At 43.2% G+C, this 25,388-nt stretch overlaps 1 protein-coding gene across 1 annotated transcript in view; it reads left to right on the forward strand.

The window, feature by feature from the left end:
- The first annotated feature begins 701 nt into the window (after positions 1–701).
- Positions 702–25,388, forward strand: part of LOC129705331 (dynein light chain roadblock-type 2) — a 39,773-nt gene continuing 15,086 nt past the window's right edge. Inside the window, exons 1-2 of the mRNA XM_055648853.1 lie at positions 702–860; positions 11,637–11,712. Of these exons, the coding sequence (XP_055504828.1) occupies positions 858–860; positions 11,637–11,712 (79 nt within the window). The 5' untranslated portion in view covers positions 702–857. The remainder of the gene's footprint in view (positions 861–11,636; positions 11,713–25,388) is intronic.

The following is a 25,388-nucleotide window of genomic DNA, read 5'->3' on the forward strand; positions in this document are numbered from 1 at the left end:
TCCAAATACCCATCACCCTCTGAGTGAAAAAGTTACTCCTCAGATTCTTATTGAATATTTCCCCTCTTACTTTAAACATATCTCCTCTGGTTCTTGATTCTCATACTCTGGGTAAAAGACTCTGATAATTCACCCTGTGTATTCCAATGTTTCCACATATAGTACCTCAGGATTCATATTTTTATACAGCTGAATTAAGCAGCCCTTCAGCCTACTGTATTAATAAGGAAAATCTCTAACTCATCCTATTATTCTTCATAGTTGCTGGCACAAATAGCCACTGGAAAGACACTGAGCACCGGGTGTCAATCAGGTGAACAGTGAGACTGTCCCAAACAATCCATCCAGCTGCCCTTTTATGCTCAACCCACTTCACCTTGCAGCAGAATTTACAGATTTGTTAACTACAGATTTCAACATCTGCGTGTCTCGATAGTGCACACTTATGCTTGTCCCTTTGTTTTTCATTCTGATTATCCTGTTTATTTGATTAATATATGAATCACCATTAATAATTACCAATAATTATTCTTGTCAATAATATTTAACAATTATTCTTATTGTTAATAACAATTATTCTTGTTAATAATTATTAATATAGCGATCAATATAGTTCTTATTATTGGAGGAAGAAGAATCCTCTGATGGTTTGGTGAACCTTTCGGACAAAACCACTGAAGTCTTAAGGGTGCATAATCCCAATTCCAAGTTACAACCATAAGTAGATCATATTTGTGCCGAAGGCGTCCTACAGTGAGCGCATCCGGGTCAAGAGTCACTTCCGGTTCCGCCTAGCAACCAGTGGACCTTCTCGAGTGTTTGTGTCGCTGTTCGCTGCTGGATTTCGGGGGGAGAAGATGGTAAAACACCAAATTCAATCTCTATTAACGATACTACTTACTTTTGTATCGTGCGGGAAATTAGCTGGGAGGTGTTTATGCTGTTGTATGGCACGGTCTGCTGTGGAATGGTCAGCAGTGGAACTGAGTACTCTGTAAATGGCTTTTTTTTTAAATAAAGGGTTTCAAAATTATTTGAAACGCATCTGCAACCTGATCTGTAAGTTCACAGCGTCCATCTCTCTTCAATGTTGGGGTTTTATTGTAACGATATTTTGGATTTTTATTGTTCAATTTTTATCTCTCTGTGAGGCATGTTAATTTTAGCAATGGCTGGTTCTGGTGAAAGATAATTCGGCCTACATTTCATCTTTATTATTACTGTTTAATTCTTGCTCTGAGTGGTTGATTGATTATTGATGGGTTGTCCTCCAATCAGCCATCCAGTATTTTACAATAATTAACTATTTTAATAGCTTTCTTGCTTCCTGGTTTTCTAGGAACCTTTTTTTAATCGATTTTTTTTGTTGATTGGTAAATTAAAATTGTCATTGCTAATTACAGTCGTAATGAATATCTCTGGGCTTCTGGAAATGCTCTGGCCTCTTTTTTGTTTGCAAAGACAAATTGAAACAATGGATTGGGGAATAGTTTATTTTCAAGTAGTATTATTGTGAAGATTGTAGTTTTTTTCTAATGGATTTGAGTTATTGGCAATGTTTGATTTTAAACTGTCTAATACCATAAACCAGTCTTATTGTGGATTTTGGCTTCCAGTTTTATCTCTGGAGGCAAAACAAAGAGGTGAATAATAAATGGTTTAAGTGTTGGTCATTGTTGGCCCTTTACTGCTCATGGAAGTAGTGTGAGATTACTGAAGCATATTGATAAAGATCCTTTTTACACCCCACAAAAACGTGGATTGTAATTGCTATACTGAGTAATCCTGTCAAAATTGAAAATGACAAATAAAGAATTAGGTTGTTAAATGTGCTTATGTATATAAGAAGAGAATGGCACCTAGTTTCTATGTTTTTATATTGGGGACGATCAGCCATGATCACAATGAATGGTGGTGCTGGCTTGAAGGGCCGAATGACGTATTTTCTATGTTTCTATGAAATCTCCATATTAATGTTTGATTTTTGTAACTTGAAAGAAAGTGCATTATTCAATCGTAATATATCATATTCAGCATATGAATGGTATTTTTCAGCATAAATTGAATTTAGGCATGCCTCTTGGTAAACAAACCCAGTTGCAGCCTAAATAATGTTTTATATAGTTGTATCATAACCTCTGTTGTTTTATTCCATGCCATGGCTATTAAACACATCTCATTTATGCTTTCTCAACCATCTTATCTACCTGTGCTGCTACCTTCAGGGATCTTGGGACACGGACATCAAGGTCCTGTTCTTCCTCAGTTATTCCTCACTTCCTTAGATGTATAATTTATTGTGCATTGCCAAGCCGTATTTACCTTTCCAAGCTGCATTGCCCCAACCTTTTCTGGGCTTAATTCCATCTGCCATTGCTCTGTCCATCTTACAAACTAATCAATATTATTATTTTTTACCAAATACTATCATCCGAACTACCAGTGGTGCTCCAATTTTCATTTTATCTGTCAATTTACTAACTACACTTCCAAATTGTTAATACATATAACTAGCAGCAAATTTGCTAGCACCAATTCCTATGCCACATCACCAGTTACAGGCTAACAGAAATAAAAACAGCCCTCATCCATCATCTTTACTCTCGTTACCAAGCCAGTTTTAGATTACATTTCCACATCATTCTGATATAGGGAGTTCTTGCTTTCTCCATGTGGAATCTTGTTTTCATCAATATACTTAGTTACCTGTCCGCATCAATATATTTGGTTACCTGCTTTGAAAAGTTCAATCAATTTAGGCATTAAAAAACAACAAGTGAGAGGATTAATCCATGCCTCGTCAGGTACACATTAATCCCCTCCCTGTTTTTTTTCCCCCCCCAATAATTTCCCCACCACTGATGTGAGACTCTCTGGCATAAAATTACCTGTTTTATCTCTTTAGCTGTTCTTTCATAAAGTCTCTGCATTTGCTGTTCTCCGGTCAACCTCTTCTGTGGCCAGAGGAGATTTGAAATTTTCTGTCAGAGCCCCAGTAACCATCTTCTTTGCCTCCAGTTTCTAACTCGGACACATCTCATCCGATTCTGAGTGTTTGTTCACTTTTAGTCCCACTGAGATATTCCTTTGCAAATTCCATTTGTTCTGTATAGTGAATAGGGCTGGAAAAATAAATCATATCATACCTTGTCTATATCCTCTGACTCTGCAGGCAGATTACCATTTTACTTCTTGGGCTGGTTCCCTCTTTCTCTTTACATTTTGGCAAGTATTGTGTTATTGATAAGGTGACTGTTTATTCATGGCAAATATAACTATAAACTTTTGTCACAAACCATCGTTTCACTAAGTGTTCTGAGCATGAAAGCACACTTTTGTATAATCCCCTTGTCTTCCTTCCCCACGCCCCCGAACGAGAGTTGGAAAGAATTATCGTGTTGAATACTGAGCTGTAGTAGATGAACAACAGCCATCCAGCTCCTTGTTAGGTCATGGAAATGATGCAAAGAGGAATTAAAACAAAACTTAAAAGCTCAAAACTTGGGTGGTTTTGCAGATAGTGAAAGTGGTTGTGAAAGATTGCAGCAGGATCTGGATTAATTGGCCAGGTGGGCTGAGGAATGGTTTCAGAATTTAATACAGAGAAGTGTGAGGTGTTGTATTTTGGGACATCTACCAAGGGCAGGACCTACACAGTGAATGGTAGACCTCTATGGGATGTTGTAGTGCAGGGGGATCTAGGAGTGCAAAGCAATACCGTAGAAGCTGATTGTAAGGGAATCCCCGACTTGACGGAGCATCGCAGGTACTATACCTGGAAACACCGGGGAGACCGCCATGGTTTTCGGAAACGTGGCCAATTGACAGCATCTCCCGGCAGCAACGGACTGGACCTGTAAGGGAATCCCCGATCACTGGGGAACGCCCGACCTGGCGCAGGTTCTCAGGTAACAGTAAGTACAGTTCCTGGAAACGCCGGGGAGACCTCCATGGTGTCCGGAAACCTGGCTGAGGGGCAGGACTACAAGTCAGACTGAAGCGGAGGGGACTACGACCCACTCAGCCCACCATCCTATTAGCCAACGTACCAGAAAATAAAGTGGAGGACTTAAGGCCAAAGGGAGCTGAGGGAATGCTCTGTGTTCTGTTTCACAGAGACATGGCTCATCCCCAGCTTCCCAGACTCAGCTGTCCAGCCTGAAGGTCTCTCCATCCATCGCATGGACCATACGCAGGCATCTGGGAAAGGGAGAGGAGACGGCGTCTGCCTCATGGTCAACTCTTTGTGGTGCTCAGAAGTGGCAGTTCTGTCTAACTCTTGCTCTACGCACCTGGAACATCTGGTGGTGAAATGCTGCCTCTTCTACCTACCGAGGGAATTCACCTCCATCATCCTGACCGCAGTCTACATCCCACCCCAGGCAGACATCCGTCTGCAGGGCTCGAAATTAGTGGTATCCCGGGTGCCAATGGCGACCTAAAGTGCCCCGGGCAACCTAAATGGCATGCCATTATGCCCGGCTTGGCAAGCAACCGGGACATCTATCGTTTAATTCTGACCAGCCCCACCTCTCTATCTCTCGCTCCGTCTCCGCCCGCCATCTCTATCCGTGTCCGGGTCTCGGGTCTCAGCTCTCCGACCGCTCATTTGCTGGCACGGCCGGCCGCCTTACACTTGCGCACTGACGCGGCCTGGACACCCTCCCCTGCACATGCGCACAACCACGGCCAGCACATCATCGGCCGTGGTTGTACGCATGTACCGCCCTGCACACGTGCACTGTCATGGCAACTGGTCGGCGTCGGCCACTTTCTCCCTCCCTTTGCATTGTGGGAGATCTGGCTGCCATTGCTGTCCGGTCACCACCTCGCCGCGACCGCTAAAAACCAACGCAGAAGCACTCCCTGGAGCTGGAGTAACTCCCTGAAATAACTCTTGCTTCTTGGTTTTCTGGTCCTCCAAAAATATTCCAAATGGAATTTAATCAGGAGAGGATCCACCACCATCAAATTCTGAAAAATAACAGCCTATTGCACTTTATCAGTTTATTTATTGTGTATATCTATGTAATATAGACACACTGAACTTTTTATCTCCTGTTCTGTATTATGTTTACATATTTTGTTGTGCTGCAGCAAGCAAGAATTTCATTGTCGTATCTGGGACACATGGCAATAAAACTCTCTTGGCTCTTGACTTGGACTTAAACAAAAAAGGGTTCTTAGGAAATAAGAGCTACCTTAAATTTAGTTGTGTCTGGTTAGGTACCTTTGGTAGGGTGAAGATGCTTTAATTGTGCGGGGGAACTCCATGGACCAGCCAGCATCTCCGGATAGAAGAAATTGGGTGACGTTTTGGGTAGAGACCCTTCTTTAGATTTCCTCTGGTTTTAGTGTTTTTAGTTTAATTTAAAGATACAGCATGGAAACAGGTTCTTCAGCCCACCGAGTCCACGCTGACCACCGATCACCTGTACACTAGTTCTATCCCACACATTAGCGACGTAAGTCAAGAGTGTTTTATTCTCTCACGTCCCAGTTGGAACAATAAAATTCTTACTTGCAGCAGGACAACGGAATATGTAAACATAGTACTCTGTAAACAATGTTATAAATGAGAAAACAAAACAGTGTATATTTATATATGAACCTATATAAAAAGGGTCTGAAAAAGGTTCCTGCACACCTTTGGAATGTGGAAGAAAACAAGAGGAGAAAACCCATGCGATCAAAGGAAAAAGGAGCAAACTCCATACAGACAGCACCCATATTCAGGATCAATTCCGGGTCTCTGGCAATTTTAGGCAGCAACTTTATGGCCAATGTACTGCCCCATGGTCTTGAACTGAAGTAAAACATACAGTGGCTGTAAAGGGGGACATAGCATCACTTAGAAATTTAAAACTGAAAATGGATAGATTCTTTTTTTAGTAACCAAAGTTATCAACATATAATTTTTTGTGTGTTGGAAAATAAAATATAGTGGCACAGCTGGTGGACTTGCTGCCTCGCATGCCAGAGATTTGTGTTCGATCCTGTCCTCGTGTACTGTCTGTGTTGAATTTGCACATTCTCCCTGCAAGCATGTGGGTTTCCTCTCACATCCCAAAGTCGCATTGGCTTTGTCTGTTAACTTGTCTCTGTAAAATTGCCCCTGATGTGTAGGGAGTGGGTGAGGAAAGTGGGATAACAGAACTTGTGTGAATGGGTAGACATAAATGCTGGAGAAACTCAGCAAGTGAGGCAGCATCTATGGAGCGAAGGAAATTGGTGACGTTTTGGGTCGAGACCCTTCTTCAGACTGATGTGAGGGCGGGTGGGGCAGGAAGAAGAAAGGAAGATGCGGAGACAGTGGGCTGAGGGAGAGCTGGGAAGAGGGAGAAAGCAGGGACTACCTGAAATTTGAGGTCAATGTTCATACTGCTGGGGTGTAAACTGCCCAAGTGAAATATGGGGTGCTTCTTCTCCAATTTAGGGTGGGCCTCACTTTGGCCATGGAGGAGGCCCAGGACAGAAAGGTCAGATTCGGAATGGGAGGGGGAGTTGAAGTGCTGAGCCACCGGGAGATCAGGTTGGTTATTGTGACCAAGCAGAGTTGTTGGGCGATGCGATGGCCAAGCCTACGCTTGGTCTCGCCGATGGAGAGCAGCGGATGCAGTAGATGAGGTTGGAGGAGGTGCAAGTGAACCTCGGCCGCACCTGGAAAGACTGCTTGGAAACTTGAATGGAGTCAAGGAGGGAATTGACCAGGGAGTTACGGAGGGAGTGGTCTTTGCTGAAAGCCGACAGGGGAAGAGATGGGAAAATGTGGCCAGGGGTGGGATCCGTGCGTCTGTCTGTCTCTGTCTGTCTCTGTCTGTCTCGTCTTTGCTGAAACCCCACAGGGGAAGAGATGGGAAACGTTGGCCAGCGGTGCGATCCCAGTGTGTCTGTGTTCAATAAAACACTCTTTACTAGTGCATTATGAAGCTTCAGCATTACATCTCTGTTGATAACCAACTGTTAGGGTGCACACTGCTTTTACTCTTGACAAGCAATGGTTCATTTTGACCCAGGGGTGAGATTGGTGAGGTTAAATGGTCCACCCTATTAATGTGACTGAAATATTAGAGGAGATTAGAAATGAAAACTCATGTAATGCCTGTCGCAAGCAATTGCCAAAACGACTGGATATAGCCATGCATCTCATTCTTTTTTCGTGCTCCAATTTCCGAGTTATGTGAGCTGAAGTGATTGTTTGGCTGACTACTTTAAACATCCGATGCATAGTATACTTGTATCTCTTTGTGTCGCACTAGCAGGTCTCAAAATGTAACGAGTTGCTAACTTAATATGGCAGAGCATGTCAGTGTTTTGTCGCTATTGGTTCCAATCCTGATAGTACCAGAGGATGAATGGAGTCAATGTCTTCAGAATTTAGGCTATGCATTTACAATATGTAGAAAAGTTTGGTCTTGTTTTAAATAATACTTAGATTATTTGCCGTTATATTGTGAAAATTACTATTTTCTTTCCTTGGATAAAATAGTTGATTTATTTCAATGGTCTTCCTGTCCCTACTATTTTCCACTTCACTGGGAGAAAAGCTTGCTTTCTTGGATCTTGCTAGGGCAATTTCTGAGTACTTTAAAATATGGCAATCCACAATAAATTGGCCATTAATCTGTTTTGCTATCTTCCTCTGATAGAGAACCCAAGATTTGAAATAATCATATACAGGTGCACAACCTTTTATTCGAAGATCCAAATAACGAAAACCTCCGAATAGCGACATTTTTTCAGTCCTTGAAAAAAGGTCCTTGAAAACGTTCACCGAGGGCGGCCCGCAGAGGTGACAGAGGAACCTCCGGTCGGTCCTCGAAGAAAGGGGAACTAAATCCCCATCCATAAAAGAGAAGGTGAGGGTATATTGCGCGGGAGGGTTAATAATTGACAATATGCTGCTGTCTGCCCGCTGAGTTAAAAAAGTTCCCACGGTAGACTCACGATACACAGTGTATCGTGAGTCTTGTGTGGGAACTTTTTTTAACTCAGCGGGCAGGGAGCTGCAGATTGTCGCTCCCTTCAGTTTCACCCCACCTACACCCCTCTGCTTCCCGGCCATGTGTGTGACCCCTTCCCTCCCCTCTCCAGCTCCCCGTGCATTGCACCGGCGTAGGGGCTTTGCACTGTCTTCACGTCGGCAATGCCAGTCACCGGAGACGTCAGGACCAACGGAACACCGACCCCCAGGCCCACTGCAAGCACGGAGATCCCAGAGACCCACAGCCAGCAGCAGCCCAGCCCCGTTCCAACTCCAGAGGAATACTGCAAACTAGCGGGAGACATCAGGACCACCAGAAGCCGCTCCCCGGTGGGCGCTACGGCGACAAGTGGCAGTTCGCTCACAGCCCGAGCTGTGCCAGTCACCGGAGACGTCAGGACCAACAGGACACCGACCCCCAGGCCCACTGCAAGCACGGAGATCCCAGAGACCCACAGCCAGCAGCAGGTCAGCCCCGTTCCAACTCCAGAGGAAAACTGCAAACTAGCGGGAGACATCGGGACCACCAGGGGCTGCTCCCCGATGGGCCGCTACGGCGACAAGTGGCAGTTCGCCCACAGCCCGAGCTGTGCCCCCTCATCGGGACACCGACCCCCAGGCCCACTGCAAGCATGGAGATCCCAGATCAGCAACTCCAGCCCAGCCCCGCTCCAACTCCAGAGGGGCAGAAACTGATGGTGCGCAAGGTGCGTCTTGTTCTTGAGGTCGCGCAGCGCGTCGCCGTAGCGGCCCATCGGGGAGCGGATTCCTCTGGAGTTGGGGATGGGGGGGAGGGGGAAGGGGGTATTGTGCTGTTTGATCGCCCCCTGCTATCCCAGGGACAGGGAGACAGGACGTTCACCGAGGGCGGCCCGCAGAGGTGACAGCGGAACCTCCGGGAGTCGGTCCTCGACGAAAGGGGAACTAAATCCCCATTCATAAAAGAGAAGGTGAGGGTATATTGCGCGGGAGAGTAGGAATCCCAAGACAAAGTTGAGTGAGCGTTCACCGAGGGTGGCCCGCAGAGGTGACAGCGGAACCTCGGGTCGGTCCTGGAAGAAAGGGGAACTAAAAAGAGAAGTGGAGGGTATATTGCGCGGGAGGGTATATCGCCTACCTGGAAGAAACCAGACATTTTTTCCAGGATGTCGTCTGCACACCAAAGCTCACGTTTGGCGCCTCTGCTGCACACGGATATAAGAGTGTGAAAATGTCGCCTTAGGCCGCCTAAGGGCATGTAGCCCCGCTAGGGTGACATGAGTGCGGGAGGTGATTCAATGCTGCGGTCACATTTACAAATTCAGGAATTCATTCAACACACTGCATTTCATACAGACATTTATTCTGCAAGAAAAAAACTACACTGAAGACTCAAACTCGCGACCGAGGAACTGCCGGGATCAAGGCGCAAACTCGCGACCTTGCGGATATGAGCCGAGCACTCTACCACTGAGCCAGCCATTAAAATCTACACTAAAAAATTTCCATTCCGAAGACCGACAAATTCCAAATTACGAAAAGTGTCTGGTCCCAAGGCTGTCGGATAAAAGGTTGTGCACCTGTATTTCGAAATATAAATGTTATGTTTTCATGAGCTAATTCCTTTTACCTCTGAACTCCATCCAAACTTCAATCTAGGTCTTTTCCAAATGTGTAAATGCTGCTTTCCTGTCCGTTTGCAGCAGTGTCTGACGTTCGCACTTTCCTGCCTCATTCCAAATTCCTCATTGAATCTTGCTCCTGCATTTCTTTGTGCATCTTCATTCTGCATTTATCTTTCTCCCTTGTTTTTCTATCTAATTTATCTCTCCCATCTGATTTTTATTTTAAAGAATATCTGATTACCATTTTGTAAAGTTAACATCCAATAACTTAAAAAAATATATAAGTAGAGGCAGGAGTTGGCCTTCAGCTAATTGAATCTCGTTGACAAGATAATGTCACGCCGGAAGTATTACCTTGGCACCACTTACCTTCTCTAATATTATACCCTTGATTTCCTAATTCTGACAATCCATTTCTAAATTGATTATTCCAAGTAACCGAGCCTCTGCAAATCTCTTGGGTGTAGAATTCCTCAGATTCCTCTGGCAGAAGGATTTTTTTTTCTCACAATAGCAATCCCTGTTTCTGGACTGCGGCCAAGTGGAAATCCTCCCTTTGTCTACCCTATCAAACCTCATAAGGGATTTGTATCTTTGGGAAATGTATATTTTAAACGTAAGAGGCAATATAACCTAATTTGCCCATTCTTTCCTTGTTAGACAAACCTTGTATCTCGAGAATCAGTCTGATGAACCGTCATTGCAATCTCTTTTAACTCGTAGAGTATTTCAGGTGCCATTACACTTGAAATTATTGCAGTAAAACATCATTAATTTCTCACTTTCCGGAATAAGGCCCATATGTTTTCTTCCTGTTATCCGAATACAAGAATATCAATGTTGCTCTGAACAGCATTTTCCAACTCTTTTTTTAAAATATTCTGGTTTTCTGTCAAATTGGATAACTTTTACACATTGTTACATCTGCTTTGTCCTTTCCCATTCAAAACCTATCCATGCAACTGCTTTCCATGCTTATAACTCTCACTGCCATCTTAGCTTAGTATAGATACATAGAAAATAGGTGCATGGGTAGGCCATTTGGCCATTCGAGCCAGCACCGCCATTCAACATGATCATGGCTGATCATCCACATACCCTATTCCTGCCTTCTCCCCATATCCCTTGTTTCTGCTAGCCCTAAGAGCTCTAACTCTCTTTTGATTGCATCCAGTGTATCGGCCTCCACTGCCTTCTGAGGCAGAGAATTCCACAAATTCACAACTCTCTGGGTGAAAAAGTTGTTCCTCATCTCAGTTCTAAATGGCCTACTGCTTATTCTTAAACTGTGGCCCCTGGTTCTCACTCCCCCAACATCGGAAACATATTTCCTGCATCTAGTGTGTCTGGGAGGGGGAAGGGGAAAGGGGAACTTGCCCCACAGGTTGCCATTAAACCTTTGCTATCTTGTTCTTGATTCCCCTGCGCTGGGTAAAATAATCTGTGCATTCACCCTATCTCTTCCAACCTTTTTGTGTACTTCAGGATTCATAATTTTACACACACGAATTAAGCATCCTTTCAGCATTCCAAAAGGAAAACCCAACTTCATCCTACTATGTGATCTGAGATTTGTTTTCTACACTGTCTGCTAATTTGATGTGCTTGCGCTCAATGTAGATTAAAGTCTCCCATAATTATTGCAATGCAGCTGTTATATGCATCTCTAACTTCCTTATTTATACAATGCCCTATGTTACTACTATTACTTGGGAGCTGATTGGTAATCTCCATGTTTCCTTCCCGCATCAGTTTCGTGCATCTATCCAAATTTACTTTATCGGAGGCATTCTTTTATGTTTCTTCCTTCCTAACATACTTGAGTTATCATTATCCCCAACACAATTACATGATCGTTTTGTAATTTTCCATTGCCGTAATTCCAGAATAATGCATTAATTAGAACATAAAATGATTCTTTGGGTTCCCATGTTCTCAAATTCTTCGTTATTGTTACCTCAGTGCTCGCATTTTGGAAGAAATGTCATGTGAGCTTTTGACTTGCACCAAATGCCGCCTTAGATTAATCGAATATCTCTTGTTTGCAGAGCGAGGTAGAAGAAACTCTGAAAAGGATTCAGTCTCACAAAGGTGTGATTGGTACCATAGTTGTGAATTCTGAAGGTATGTCAATCTTTGTGTTAATATATTTATAACTTGCCTTTTTCGCTCCAAGATCATAATTTAGACCCTGGAGTATTCTAGGATCCTGCAATCAATTGCCTTAATGTGGTAACAGATTTATAGATCCAACCAATCTCTAGTGATGGCAATGGACGAAACACATTCATCTTGGGGAACCCCATCCTTGAAGCAATAAATGTAAATTAAACCAGTTTTCCAAGTATGATTGCGAACCATTTTATTTTTAATTAGTCAGAGCAAACTTTAATCCGAGTAATTTTTCATCCTTTTCTGGAGCTTAAGCAAGTTCTAAACTTGTGGCAACTTGAATTTCATAAATGTCTGAAGAAGGGTTTCGGCCCGAAGCATTGCCTATTTCCTTCGCTCCTAGATGCTGCTGCACCCGCTGAGTTTCTCCAGCATTTTTCTGTATCTTTGAATATCATAAAGCTTTGGTATTATTTATCCACATTTTTGAATTTGGAAGCAAAGGAAAGCATTATAATGCGTGATGGTGGTTCAAGTAAGCAGTTGATTAGCTCCTTGAGTTCCTGATCATTCTCATAATTGAGAGCAAATGCAAGCCATCTGGCCCTTTATGCTTGCCCTCCCATCGATCAAGAACCTAGCTGATAATTTATCTCGGTTTCATTTACCAGCAATATCCCCTCGATAAACTTGATATCCAGACACCTATCGATAACTATTTTGAATGAACTTGATCATTTACAGTCCTTTGAGTAGAGAATTCTAAAGACGAGCCACATGTGAGTCAATAAATTTCTCGTCTCGGACCTTCATACTGAGTGGGTGACCCCTGGTCTCAGCCTGTTGAATGATATAGGAAATTTGTATGTTGTGATGAGATCACCTCTCATTCTTTTAAACTTTGGAGAGTACAAGTTATGTCCACATAATTGCCCCTCGTACGCTCGGTATTCAATCCAGGGACCAGTTCAGTGAGTCTTCACTGCATTCCTCTAAAACAACTACTGTATATTCTTTAAAGGTACAGAAACAAAATCTGCCTGCAGTACTTTGATTGTAGTTTCACCAAGTCACAATATTATTGCAGTGCGGAATCTTTACCACTGTATCTGAATCCTCTTGTAATAAAGTCCAGCGTGTTTGGTTTTCTAATTACTTGGCTGTACTTGCAGTTTACCTTTAAATAACTAATGTATAAGGATACCTTGGTTCCTTCTGAATATCAACATTTCCCAACATGTCATCATTTTGAAAATAAAGGCAGTCCCTGGGTTACAAGGTTCTTTCCAGAGAACTTTTTGTAAGCAGATTTTGACTTTTCTCTCTGTACATCAGGAGCATCTCTCCGTTTTATAGTTACCCATATATTGCAAAAATGTCATTTCATCAAAAATTTAACTTAACACTACCCATAATTAAAATAATGCAATACATTCTGTATCCAGCCATTATTAAACATCAATATTATTACCATCTTGAAAAATGCTTTAACGTCTGTGCAAGAATTTGCATAAAAGTTGGATTTCCGTATGTCATGCCATGTGTAACTCTGGGAGCCCCTGTACTCTGCTCTTCTGTTTTTGCCCCAGTGTATGAACTGCTTTGCCACAAGATATTCCAGGGCTCTCGCTTAACTTTTTCTTTGGATAGGATGGTGGTTGGTTGGGGGGGGGGGTTGAGAAGGCAATCGGTGAGGAATGGATGGATTGAGGCAGGTGAATTAGTACATGTTGGTTGGAGTATGTAAAATTGTGAGGGGAGTTGTCAGTGGTGTTGAATGGGGGGGATCAGTACGGGAAGGATGGGGAGGGGGGGGTCAGTACAGGATGAATGGGGGTAGACAAAAATGCTGGAGAAATTCAGCGGGTGAGGCAGCATCTAAGGAGCTAAGGAAATGTGTAACGTTTCGGGTCGAGACCCTTCTTCAAACTGTTTCCCCCCCCCCCCCCCCCCCCCCATTGGGGGGGGGATCAGTACAGGATGGATTGGGGGGGGGGGGGGGGGGCAACACAGGATGAATGGGGGGGGATCAGTACAGGATTAATTGGGGGGGGGGGGGTGGTGTGGAGGACTGTGGAGGCAGGATAAATTGGAAATCACTACAGGATGAATGAGGGGGTCAGTATAGGATGAATGGGGGATGGATACGGGATGAATGAGGGGATCAGTACGAGGATGGGGGGTTCATGAAAGGAATGGATCAGTACAGGATGAATGAGGGGATCAGTACAGGATGAATGGGGGGGTCAGTAAAAGATGAATGGGGAGATCAATACAGGATGGATGGGGGGTTTGGTGCAGGGTAAATGGAGGGTAGGTCAGTACGGGATGAATGGGAGGATTAGTGCAGTATGAATGGTAGGAGAAGTGCAGGATGGATGGGAAGGGGGGTCGGTATAGGATTAATTGGGGGACCAGTGTAGGATATGGGGGGGGGGGGGGGGGGGGAGAATCAATGCGAGGTGGGTAGAGTGATGATTAGATTGGGGGGGGGGGGGGGTGATGGGGAGGGGAGCACAGGGGATGTCAGTGAGGACTGAATAGAGGAGGAGGGAATGGGGATCAGTGCGGGATGGAGGGGGTGGGTCCCAGGATTGGAGGGGGAAGGGGGGGGGGGGCAGACGAGAGAGAGAGTCCTCGGACAACATCGGCCCGCTGCCGTGGCCGTCTCTGTCTAACGCCAAAGTGCTGCCGCCTCCGCCATGCTTGCCAATCCGCCAACGGAGCATTCACAACCCCTCCCGCACGCCGAGGCCGGGAGGAGGGAGGGAGGGAGAGGAAGGTTCCTTCCGCTGGGCGGGGTGCGGGAGGGGGAGGCGATGGAGCTGCTATCGTGGCCGCTGCTGTTGCTGCTGTTCGAAGCCCGTCATTTGCTCCGACCATTCGTCACCACGCACCTAGTATCTTTGCCCCACAATCAAAGATACTAGAGGAATACAGCCGCCGTCGACACGAAACGTCACGTTCCTATTCTCCAGAGATGCTGCCTGACCCACGGAGTTACTCCAGTTTTTTGTGTCTATCGGTATAAACCAGCGTTCGATTGCCAAGCTGGGCAAAATGAGTCGGCATTTAGGTTGCCCGGCTGCACTTTGAGTGGTCAATGGCACCCGGGCAACCTCTGATTTCGAGCCCTGTATTCCATCTGCCATGTTCATGCCCACTTAACTCATCTTGGTACGTATTGCTGTCAACCTCGATCCACTCCCTGTGCTTTTTTTCCCCTGGAGACATGAGTTTAGTTTTGTTTACTGAGGTGCAGTGAAAAGCATTTGTTGCACGCTAACCAATCAGCAGAGAGGCAATACATGATTACAATTGATCAATTTTCAGTGTATAAATACATAAGGGAATAACGTGTGGTGCATGGTAAAGCCAATAAAGTCCGATCAAGGAGAGTCCGAGTGTCATCAATTAGGTAGATACTAGTTCAGCACTGCTCTCTGGTTGTAGTAGGATGATTCAGTTGCCTGATAACATCTGGGAAGAAACTGTCCTTGAATCTGGTGGTGTGCATTTTCACACTTTAATATGTAGGTTTGTTCCCTTAAAAAATACTCAATTGTCATTTGCGAGTTATTGTAAAACTGTCTTCATTTCCAGTCTGTAGGTCTACTTGTTACCGATGTTTCTTCCATAGCTCTTTATTTTGACCATCACCTAATATAAAATATGAGGGACTCTTAAATACACACCATTTTAAATAATTATTTGAATCACTGAAGTAAACGTGTATGGCAAGGAAACAATTGGGAAGGCAAATAGCATGTTAGCTTTAATAAATAGAGTTGGCATCTAAGAGCGAATAAATCTTTCTCCATATATATTAAGCATATTTTTATATTGATTAATACAATGTCAATATACCTCGGTGAAGAGAATGCATCTCTATATAAAATGGGTCTAAAATGGTTGGCATGAATGACCCATATTGCTGTTGTTTGTTTCTGAATGGTGTTGGAGCTTGCACCCTCGCCTTGTGACTCTGAGTTTGTGTGAGCCTTCCCAAAGCCCAAAGACATGTAGTTACATCAGATGGCTGCTGTAAGTTAATTTTTAAGAGGAATTGAGGAGCCTGTGTTCAGGAGAGCAGGAATGTGCCTGATACAATTGATCTTTGGGTCCCAGTGTAAATCCATAAACCAAATGGTTGCTTTGTTACAAGATAATCAAAATCGGTACTAATAACTATACAAACATTTGTTATCTAATTAAAGTATTCATTCTTTGTGTTTTGGCACTTTCATATGGAAATAGTTCTGTTAAAACAAGAAATAGAAATTCAGCAAATTTGTAACGATAAATCATGGTGTAGGGTTTTAATTAGTCTCTAGACATGAATACTTCTCCCTGTGGTCGATGATGATTTGAATCGGAGAAATGCTCCACATTTGTAGGAGTTGTGGGTACTAGCAAACACATCAAATAAGCTAATTCTTGCCCTTTCTATTAAAGTCATGCTGGAACATCCAGACTTCTAGGATCAGGACTGAGCAGGTATTTCCTTTAATGATTTTGCAGAACTCCTTGATCTTTCTCGAATGCAGAGTAGTTAAATATTAAACTGAGCATCAAACGTGTGGAAACTTGGTCCTTATGGAGAGAGTAAAGAATCTTGCACATTAACTTAAATTTGCAATGTTTCATTTAACCATTTGGAGCACACGTTTTGGGCCTGAAACCTTAAAAGGAATCACTGGAACCTTTCTCAGTTTTTGTCACAGATCAAAATAAACCTTTTGGACATGGGCTACTTCACCTTCCAGAGTTTTAATTGATTCAATCATAACCTTCGCTGTCACAAACCAGCAGTGTGAAAATAACTTGTATTTCTGATAACATGGTTTAGTCTGAGGGCTTTCACTCTAGAGGCTAAACCTAATGGAAAGTGTGTGAGAGGTCTACAGTATTCAACCAATTACCTAATAGCTTCAATAAAAGACAAGCATTAAGATATTGTGACTCAAAATCTCATTGATGGTAAACACATTTCCTGTCATATACATGTTTGAATTCAGCATCAGATTGAATACAACATCCATTATCTACCAAAAGAACCAAAATAGTCCTGTTGGAATCACTGTGAGCAAGTAGCAAGAGACCTACACACGCATTCCTTTAATTCCAGTGTCCTTTAATTTCATATACTTCACAATGTAGCATGCGAAGCAATGCACAGACGTAACAAATCAACGCATAACTTTTCAATTATGTTTAGAAATTTGTTGGAGTGGGAAATGCCTTTGTGCAGAATTTTCATCTCAGCCGTTTTGTCTTATTATTGACAACAAACAAGAATGCAACCAGTTCATGTTCCTCTGGTCTTTCTCATCAACGCAATGGTCCTTTTTAAAATTAATTAACATGCTTGGAATGAGTCTCAAATCATCTGTTAAAAGCCCAGGTGGTTACTTACTGTAAAGCTAGGTTATGTGTAGCAATATTTTCATTTAATTTTGAGAAACAGCATGGAAACGGGTCCTTCAGCCCTCAATGACCATCAATTGCCCATTCACACTAGTTCATTTCCACTCCCTTCACACCAGAGGCCAATTAACCTACAAACCCGCACATCTTTGGGATGGGGGAGGAAACTGGAACACCCAGAGGAAACCTGACCACAGAGGGGAACATGCAAACTCCACACAGACAGCACCCGAGGTCAGGATCGAACTTGGGTCTCGTGCTGTGAGGCATAGTTACATTTTTTTTTGTTAAATAGTTTAAAGGGTCTGTCCACGATGAAAAATACAGGTCATTCCCAGGTCACGATTGTTCGTAATCTGAACAGTTCACAAATCAGAAACATAGCTGCTGGGCAATACATTAAAAAAAAAAGCATAGGCCAGCCAAGGGCAACAAATGTAGGTCCCTTGCAGTCAGAAACAGGTGAGTTGATCATGGGGAACAAGGATATGGCGGACCAATTGAATAACTACTTTGGTTCCGTCTTCACTAAGGAAGACATAAATAATTTGCCGGAAATAGCAGGGGACCACGGGTCAAAGGAGTTGGAGGAATTGAGTGAAATCCAGGTTAGCCGGGAAGTGGTGTTGAGTAAATTGAATGGATTAAAGGCCGATAAATCCCCAGGGCCAGATAGGCTGCATCCCAGAGTACTTAAGGAAGTAGCTCCAGAAATAGTGGATGCATTAGTAATAATCTTTCAAAACTCTTTAGATTCTGGAGTAGTTCCTGAAGATTGGCGGGTAGCAAACGTAACCCCACTTTTTAAGAAGGGAGGGAGAGAGAAAATGGGGAATTACAGACCAGTTAGTCTAACATCGGTAGTGGGGAAACTGCTAGAGTCAGTTATTAAAGATGGGATAGCAGCACATTTGGAAAGTGGTGAAATCATTGGACAAAGTCAGCATGGATTTACGAAAGGTAAATCATGTCTGACGAATCTTATAGAATTTTTCGAGGATGTAACTAGTAGCGTGGATAGGGGAGAACCAGTGGATGTGGTGTATCTGGACTTCCAGAAGGCTTTCGACAAGGTCCCACATAAGAGATTAGTATACAAACTTAAAGCACAAGGCATTGGGGGTTCAGTATTGATGTGGATAGAGAACTGGCTGGCAAACAGGAAGCAAAGAGTAGGAGTAAACGGGTCCTTTTCACAATGGTAGGCAGTGACTAGTGGGGTACCCCAAGGCTCAGTACTGGGACCCCAGCTATTTACAATATATATTAATGATCTGGATGAGGGAATTGAAGGCAATATCTCCAAGTTTGCGGATGACACTAAGCTGGGGGGCAGTGTTAGCTGTGAGGAGGATGCTAGGAGACTGCAGGGTGACTTGGATAGGCTGGGTGAGTGCGCAAATGTTTGGCAGATGCAGTATAATGTGGATAAACGTGAGGTTATCCATTTTGGTGGCAAAAACAGGAAAAGCAGACTATTATCTAAATGGTGGCCGATTGGGAAAGGGGGAGATGCAGCGAGACCTGGGTGTCATGGTACACCAGTCATTGAAGGTAGGCATGCAGGTGCAGCAGGCAGTAAAGAAGGCGAATGGTATGTTAGCTTTCATAGCAAAAGGATTTGAGTATAGGAGCAGAGAGGTTCTACTGCAGTTGTACAGGGTCTTGGTGAGACCACACCTCGAGTTGTGCGTACAGTTTTGGTCTCCAAATCTGAGGAAGGACATTATTGCCATAGAGGGAGTGCGGCGACGGTTCACCAGACTGATTCCTGGGATGTCAGGACTGTCTTATGAAGAAAGACTGGATAGACTTGGTTTATACTCTCTAGAATTTAGAAGATTGAGAGGGGATCTTATAGAAACTTACAAAATTCTTAAGGGGTTGGACAGGCTAGATGCAGGAAGATTGTTCCCGATGTTGGGGAAGTCCAGGACAAGGGGTCACAGCTTAAGGATAAAGGGGAAATCCTTAAAACCGAGATGAGAAGAACTTTTTTTCACACAGAGAGTGGTGAATCTCTGGAACTCTCTGCCACAGAGGGTAGTTGAGGCCAGTTCATTGGCTATATTTAAGAGGGAGTTAGATGTGATCCTTGTGGCTAAGGGGATCAGGGGGTATGGAGAGAAGGCAGGTACGGGATACTGAGTTGGATGATCAGCCATGATCATATTGAATGGCGGTTCAGGCTCGAAGGGCCGAATGGCCTACTCCTGCACCTAATTTCTATGTTTCTATGTTCTTAAGTCACGGCGTTTAACTCAAACATTTAGACACAGCAAAAGATGCCTCGTGGCCCCTAGCAAATCCATTCCATTGGTCTCCCACATGCTTGATGTTATGTACGGGCTGATTACAAGCAAAGCTTTCATAACCTGGGAAGGACATGCCATGCCCAAATATTTTTCTTCATGTAGTGGCCTCCTCTCACTTGCACTTTACTATTATTTTAGTGTTCAATTTCAACATCCGTCTTGCCTCAGAAATTAAGGCTGAACCTTAGTTCTAATTTTGCATGGATGCACGGTGTGGGAATTTTGATACCCAAAAGGTGATTTTTGCCAGAAATCCAAATAATAACTGCAGTGTTTCCCTTTGATTAATATGTAGATAAAAACTTTTGTTCCAAGTTCCAATTGATTTTTTTAGAAATACAGCATGAAAAAGGACCCTTTGGCCCACTGAGTCTGTGCCAACCAGCAATTACCCTTGCCCTAGTTCTATTCTACACATTAGGGACAGTTTGCAGGTTGATTCCATGTCTGCTGCTGAAAGTTAACAGTTAATGAAATAAAAATATGTTAAGAGAGGGGCCTTGTGTGACTGGACATAGTAGTGCAGGTTTGGATGGACAAGTTGTTGCCAGAGCTATTTTGGCTACATCTGTAGGTTAAACCAATTGCAGGCAATCTCGTTGCTCAGTGAGCAGGTTCTGGCAAAGGGTCTTCGACTTGAAAAGTTAACTTTGTTTGTCTTCCCACAGCTGCTACCAGAGTGTTCCCTGCATTTTCTGATTCTATTACCAATCCTTGGAAGTAATTTTTTTTAAATAATATTATTATAGTAAAGAAGACATGTAGATGGAGAATCGCATTACTGACTCTTATTGAGGATATGATGAATAAGAACAGTGTGGGTCAATCCATTCACAGAATGTATTTTCTGAAGATTAATGGTTGTATTGGTGTGTTCGAAGATGCTCAGAAGTAATTGAACTGAATTGATTACATTTTATTAGCCAAATATGTATACATACAAGGAATTTGCCTTGGTGCTTTGCTCGCAAGTAACAACACAATATACAGTAAACAATTAAAAATAAAACATAATTTAAACGTGAATGAAATAAAATACCAGAGCAAAAGGAGGCTACAGACTTGGCTGTTGAGTAGAGCGACTGCTGGTGCAAAAAAAGTTGTTTTTATGTCTCTCTGTGGCGGCTTTTGACAGTCCGAAGTTGCCTTCCAGAGGGAAGTGTTTCAAAGAGTTTGTGGCCAGGGTGAGAGGGGTCAGAGCTGATGTTACCCGCTCTCGGGGCCCTTGCAGTGTACAGTTCGTCGATGGGGGGAAGGTTGCAGCCAACAAATTTCTCAGCTGATCGAATGATGTGCTGATCGAATCATTTGCAGTGATTTCAGTAAATATTTGCTGAAGAGATAGGCAAGGATCTGTGGACATATTGCATTCGTTTTTAATGTCAATCTTTGTTATATTTGTAGCTGGTTCCATAAAGAGGATGAGGAAAATGGTAGAAACAAGGAATTGCGGATGCTAGTTTACGTGTAGGAAAAAAACACAATGTTTCAATGGTGCTGGAGTAACTCAGTAGGTTGGGTAACATCCCTGGAGAACAAGTTTAAGAAAGAACTGCAGATGCTGGAAAAATTGAAGGTAAACAAAAATGCTGGAGAAATTCTGCTAGAAATTCTGGGGCAGGTTGAAAGAACTACTACTTTGGTACAAAGGTAACACATTATATAGGTATTGGACAATTTTGATACAAAAGGAGTGGCAAACTATTAACCAATCATTATGGTTTACCACACATTTAGCTTATTTGCATTAACCAATCAACTAAATCCTTTCCAGTGATTGACAACACGTGTAGTCACATGATTTTCCCTTTTCTGGCCACTTTACACATTTTTTTCCCCTCTGGTTTTCTTTAACCTATTTGCTCAAATTCATTTTATTTCAATGAAGTAAAACCACAGAAATATAAAACTAATTCTCAGAGACTTCCTCTCAGAATATAAAATACACATCATACAGCAATCACACAATACATACACACAAAAGTCAGGAAGCATCTCTCGAGAAGAGGAATAGGTGACTGAAGAAGGTCTCGACCCAAAACATCACCTATTCCTTCTCTCCAGAGATGTTGCCTGGCCTACTGAGTTACTCTAGCTGTTTGTCTGCCAAAGAATTAGAGTTTATTTAGTGGGAAAGTTGTTCAAATATCAGACAAGTAATTGTGTAAACGAAACTAAATTTGTGAGTTTAAATTAATTTTTCTCAATCCTTAAATGTTAACAAAAAATTATCCCTAATCATGCATGCGTTTCCTTACATTTTATTTACACACAACTGATGTCCAGGTGTAAGGAATAATACATAGACTGTAGACTCTAAATGTAATACATAAATGTAGACTCTAAAATGCAATGGTAATCTAATATGATTTAAATCCTATATTATTTGGTACATTATTCTAAATTCACACATCTTAACGTATAATTCTTCTACCTTAGTTGATACTTTCATAACCAGTACCCCATGTGTTCTCGTTATTTGCTCAATAAATGAGAGCGATTGCAATCAAATTAAAGCTGATCATGGTAATACCCTTTGCTCATGATAATAATACGGTATTTCCTTTGAGATTTCACTTGGAACGATCAGACCAGGCTTTTATTGAAGCTGTAGAATATATTGAAGCATTTTTCTGATACTTGACTGCAAATTGCCTTGAGAATCAAATAGCTACTATATTGCTTCCTATTTGTAAATTCCCCACTGAGATAAGCTCACAACCTGTTAATGATAGAAAAACACATACAAATGTACAAGTCATTTTGCTTCAAAGAACATATAAAAACGAGTTGTGAATGGCTGAGGCAGTGTTTCTGATGACGTGTGATGTGTCAGCTTTTCTTTCCCCTGTCAAATGTTAGTTTCTCTGCTCTGTTTTTTACTACACTTTTGATTTGATTCTAATAGTTACTCTTTTTTTATAAAATTTGATTCTGTAATCATTTCTGCCAGCAGCTATGAACTGATTTGTACAGAGTATCTAATTCCCTTACCATTCTGTTTCCATCAACTTTAATTTGCATTGACCCACCATTGAACGTGTGTGAATATAGATATGTACAAACGAGGAACAGGCGTTGTTCTTTTGGCACATTCCACCATTCACCGTGATCTTTGCAGATCATTCACTTCAGTAATACAGTGCCCTCCATAATGTTGGGACAAAGAACCATCATTTATTTATTTGCCTCTGTACACCACAATTCACATTAATTGTTACGTGCAGTGATATTTGAGTTGCCATGCAGCCATACAATTAAAAGAGCACAACACAATTAAAAGAACGATAGAACTTAACATAAACATCCACCACAGTGATCACTGTGATGGAAGGCAATAAAGTTCAGTTAGTCTTCCTCCTTTTGTTCACCCGTGTATGGAGCCTTGCAGTCGCCGCTACGGACGGCCCGATTGTACAGGCCCTCTCGTCAGGATGATCGAAGCTCCGACGTCGGGACGGACAGAACACCCTTTTGGAGTGCCCGAATCGGCCATTTTCTTACTGGAGACCGCGGCTTCTCTATGTTATAGGCCGCAGGCAGGCCGGAGCTCTTCTCTGGTGATCTTCGGCAAGAGATCCCAGGCTCTGGGATGATAAAATCCGCTCCATGCCCGCGGTTAGAAAGTTTGGCAGACAGCGGCTTCATGATAAAGTCCGCAGGCCAGCGGTCGGAGCCTTTCTTCTGGCTCCGCGATGGAAGTCCCCGCCCAGCCCGCTGTTGAAGCTCAGGGCCGTCTCCGATAAAGGTCGCACGAATCCAGGTTGTTAAGCCGCGAGAGAGGCGAAAATGCGACTAGGAGAAAAGTCGCATCTCCACCGAGGTAAGTGACTGGAAACTATTCCCCCCCCCCCCCACTAACCCCCACATAAAAACGTACTGAGAAACATTAGCAGATGGGATGTGTTGATACACTTCAGGATTTATTATGCTGTTACCAGCAGCAGTTGTATCAATAGACAAAAGGTGCAGGAGTAGGCCATTTGGCCCTTTGAGCCAGCTCCGCCATTCACTGTGATCATGGCTGATCATCCACATTCAGTACTCCATTCCTGCCTTCTCACCATGTCCCCTGACACCGCTATCATTATAGGCTCTATCTAACTCTCTCTTGAAAGCATCCAGAGAATTGGCCTCCACTGCCTTCTGAGGCAGAGAATTCCACAGATTCACAACTCTGGGTAAAAAGGTTTTTCCTCATCTCAGTTCTAAATGGCCTACCCCTTATTCTTAAACTGTGGCCCCTGGTTCTGGACTCCCTCAAAAATGATAAGTGAGCCAGTACCTTCAGCAGACATACGTGCCCAGGCCATAACACCCCCACCACCTGTTTCACAGATGAGGTGGTATGCTTTGGAACTTGGGAAGTTCATTTTCTCCTCTATACTTTGCTCTTGCCATCACTCTTATACAAGTTCATCTTCGTTTCATAAGAGCTTTTTTTGAGAACTGTAGTTGCTCTTTTAAGTACTTCTTGGCAAACTGTAACCTGGCCATCATATTTTTGCAGGAAACCAATGGTTTGCATCTTGTGGGTAGCCTCTGTTCATTAAGTCTTTTTGTTCATGAAGTCTTCTGCAGACATTGGTCATTGACAAATTCACACCTGAAGAATGTTTCTGATCTGTTGGATAGGTGTTTGGGGATTTTCCTTTATTATAGAGATAATTTTTCTGTCATCAGCTGTGGAGGTCTTCCTTGGCCTGCCAGTCCCTTTGCGATTAAGCTCTCCAGTGCTCTCGTTTTTCTTAATGATGACCCAAACTGTTGATTTTGGTAAGCCTAAGATTTGGCTGATGTCTCTAACTGTTTTATTCTTGTTTCTCCGTCTCATAATGGCTTATTTGACTTTCATTGGCACAACTTTGGTCCTCATGTTGAGAAACAGCAATAAAAGTTTCCAAAGGTGATGGAAAGACTGGAGGAAAGACTAGGTGCTGAGAGCTCACTTATAACTGCATTAATGAGGCAATTAAACACACCTGAGCAATTAGAAACACCTGTGAAGCCATGTGTCCCAAACATCATGATGCCCTGAAATCGAGGGACTATGTTCTATGTTTAAACAAAGTTTAAACATACATGGTGAAACCAAAATGTATAAAAATACCTATTAATAAAATCTGACGTGCACTTTAACCGCATATGATTTTTTTTCTATTACAAATCTCAAATTGTGGAGTACTGAGTCAAATAAATAAATGATGGGTTTTTGTTCCAAACAGTATGGAGGGCACTGAACAAGGCTCTCGCTTAACTGTTTTCCCCCTGGTGCCAGCCGGGCAACCTTGGCAGCTTTTTAGGTTGCCAAATGACAGTTTAGGTGGTCATTTAAGATGGCTTGCACGACGCGTGTGATAATGTGCTCGGACGAAGGGGGGGGGGGGTTGAGAAGGTAATCGGTGTGGAATGGATGGATTGAGGCAGGGGAATTAGCGCATGTTGGTTGGAGTAGGTACAATTGTGAGGGGAGAGCGCAGGGGATGACAGTGGGCTTGAATGGGGGGGATCTGTGCAGGATGGATGCGGGGAGCAGTGCAGGATGGATGGGAAGGGTGGTCAGTACAGGATCAATTGGAGGACCAGTGTAGGATTGATAGGGAGTGGCAGGAGAATCGATATGAGGTGGATAGTTAGATCAGTGCAGAATGAATAGATGGGGGGGGGGGGAGCACACGAGGAGGGGAGCACACGAGGAGGGGAGCACACAGGATGTCAGTGAGGACTGAATAGAGGCAGGAATGGGATTCAGTGTGGGATGGAGAGGAGGGGTCTCAGGATAAGGGGGGTAGAGGTGGGCGTACGAGAGAGAGAGAGGAAGGGGTAGAGGAGGTGGGAAGGAAGGTCAGCGCTCCTCGGACAACACCGGCATCATCGCTATCAAAATATGGAGGGGACGGGGGGGACACAATATCTTGGCGGCCGCGCGCGCATGAGCACACACGC

The sequence above is a fragment of the Leucoraja erinacea genome, chromosome 17 (assembly GCF_028641065.1).
Source record: "Leucoraja erinacea ecotype New England chromosome 17, Leri_hhj_1, whole genome shotgun sequence".
Classification (NCBI taxonomy): Eukaryota; Metazoa; Chordata; class Chondrichthyes; order Rajiformes; family Rajidae; genus Leucoraja; species Leucoraja erinaceus.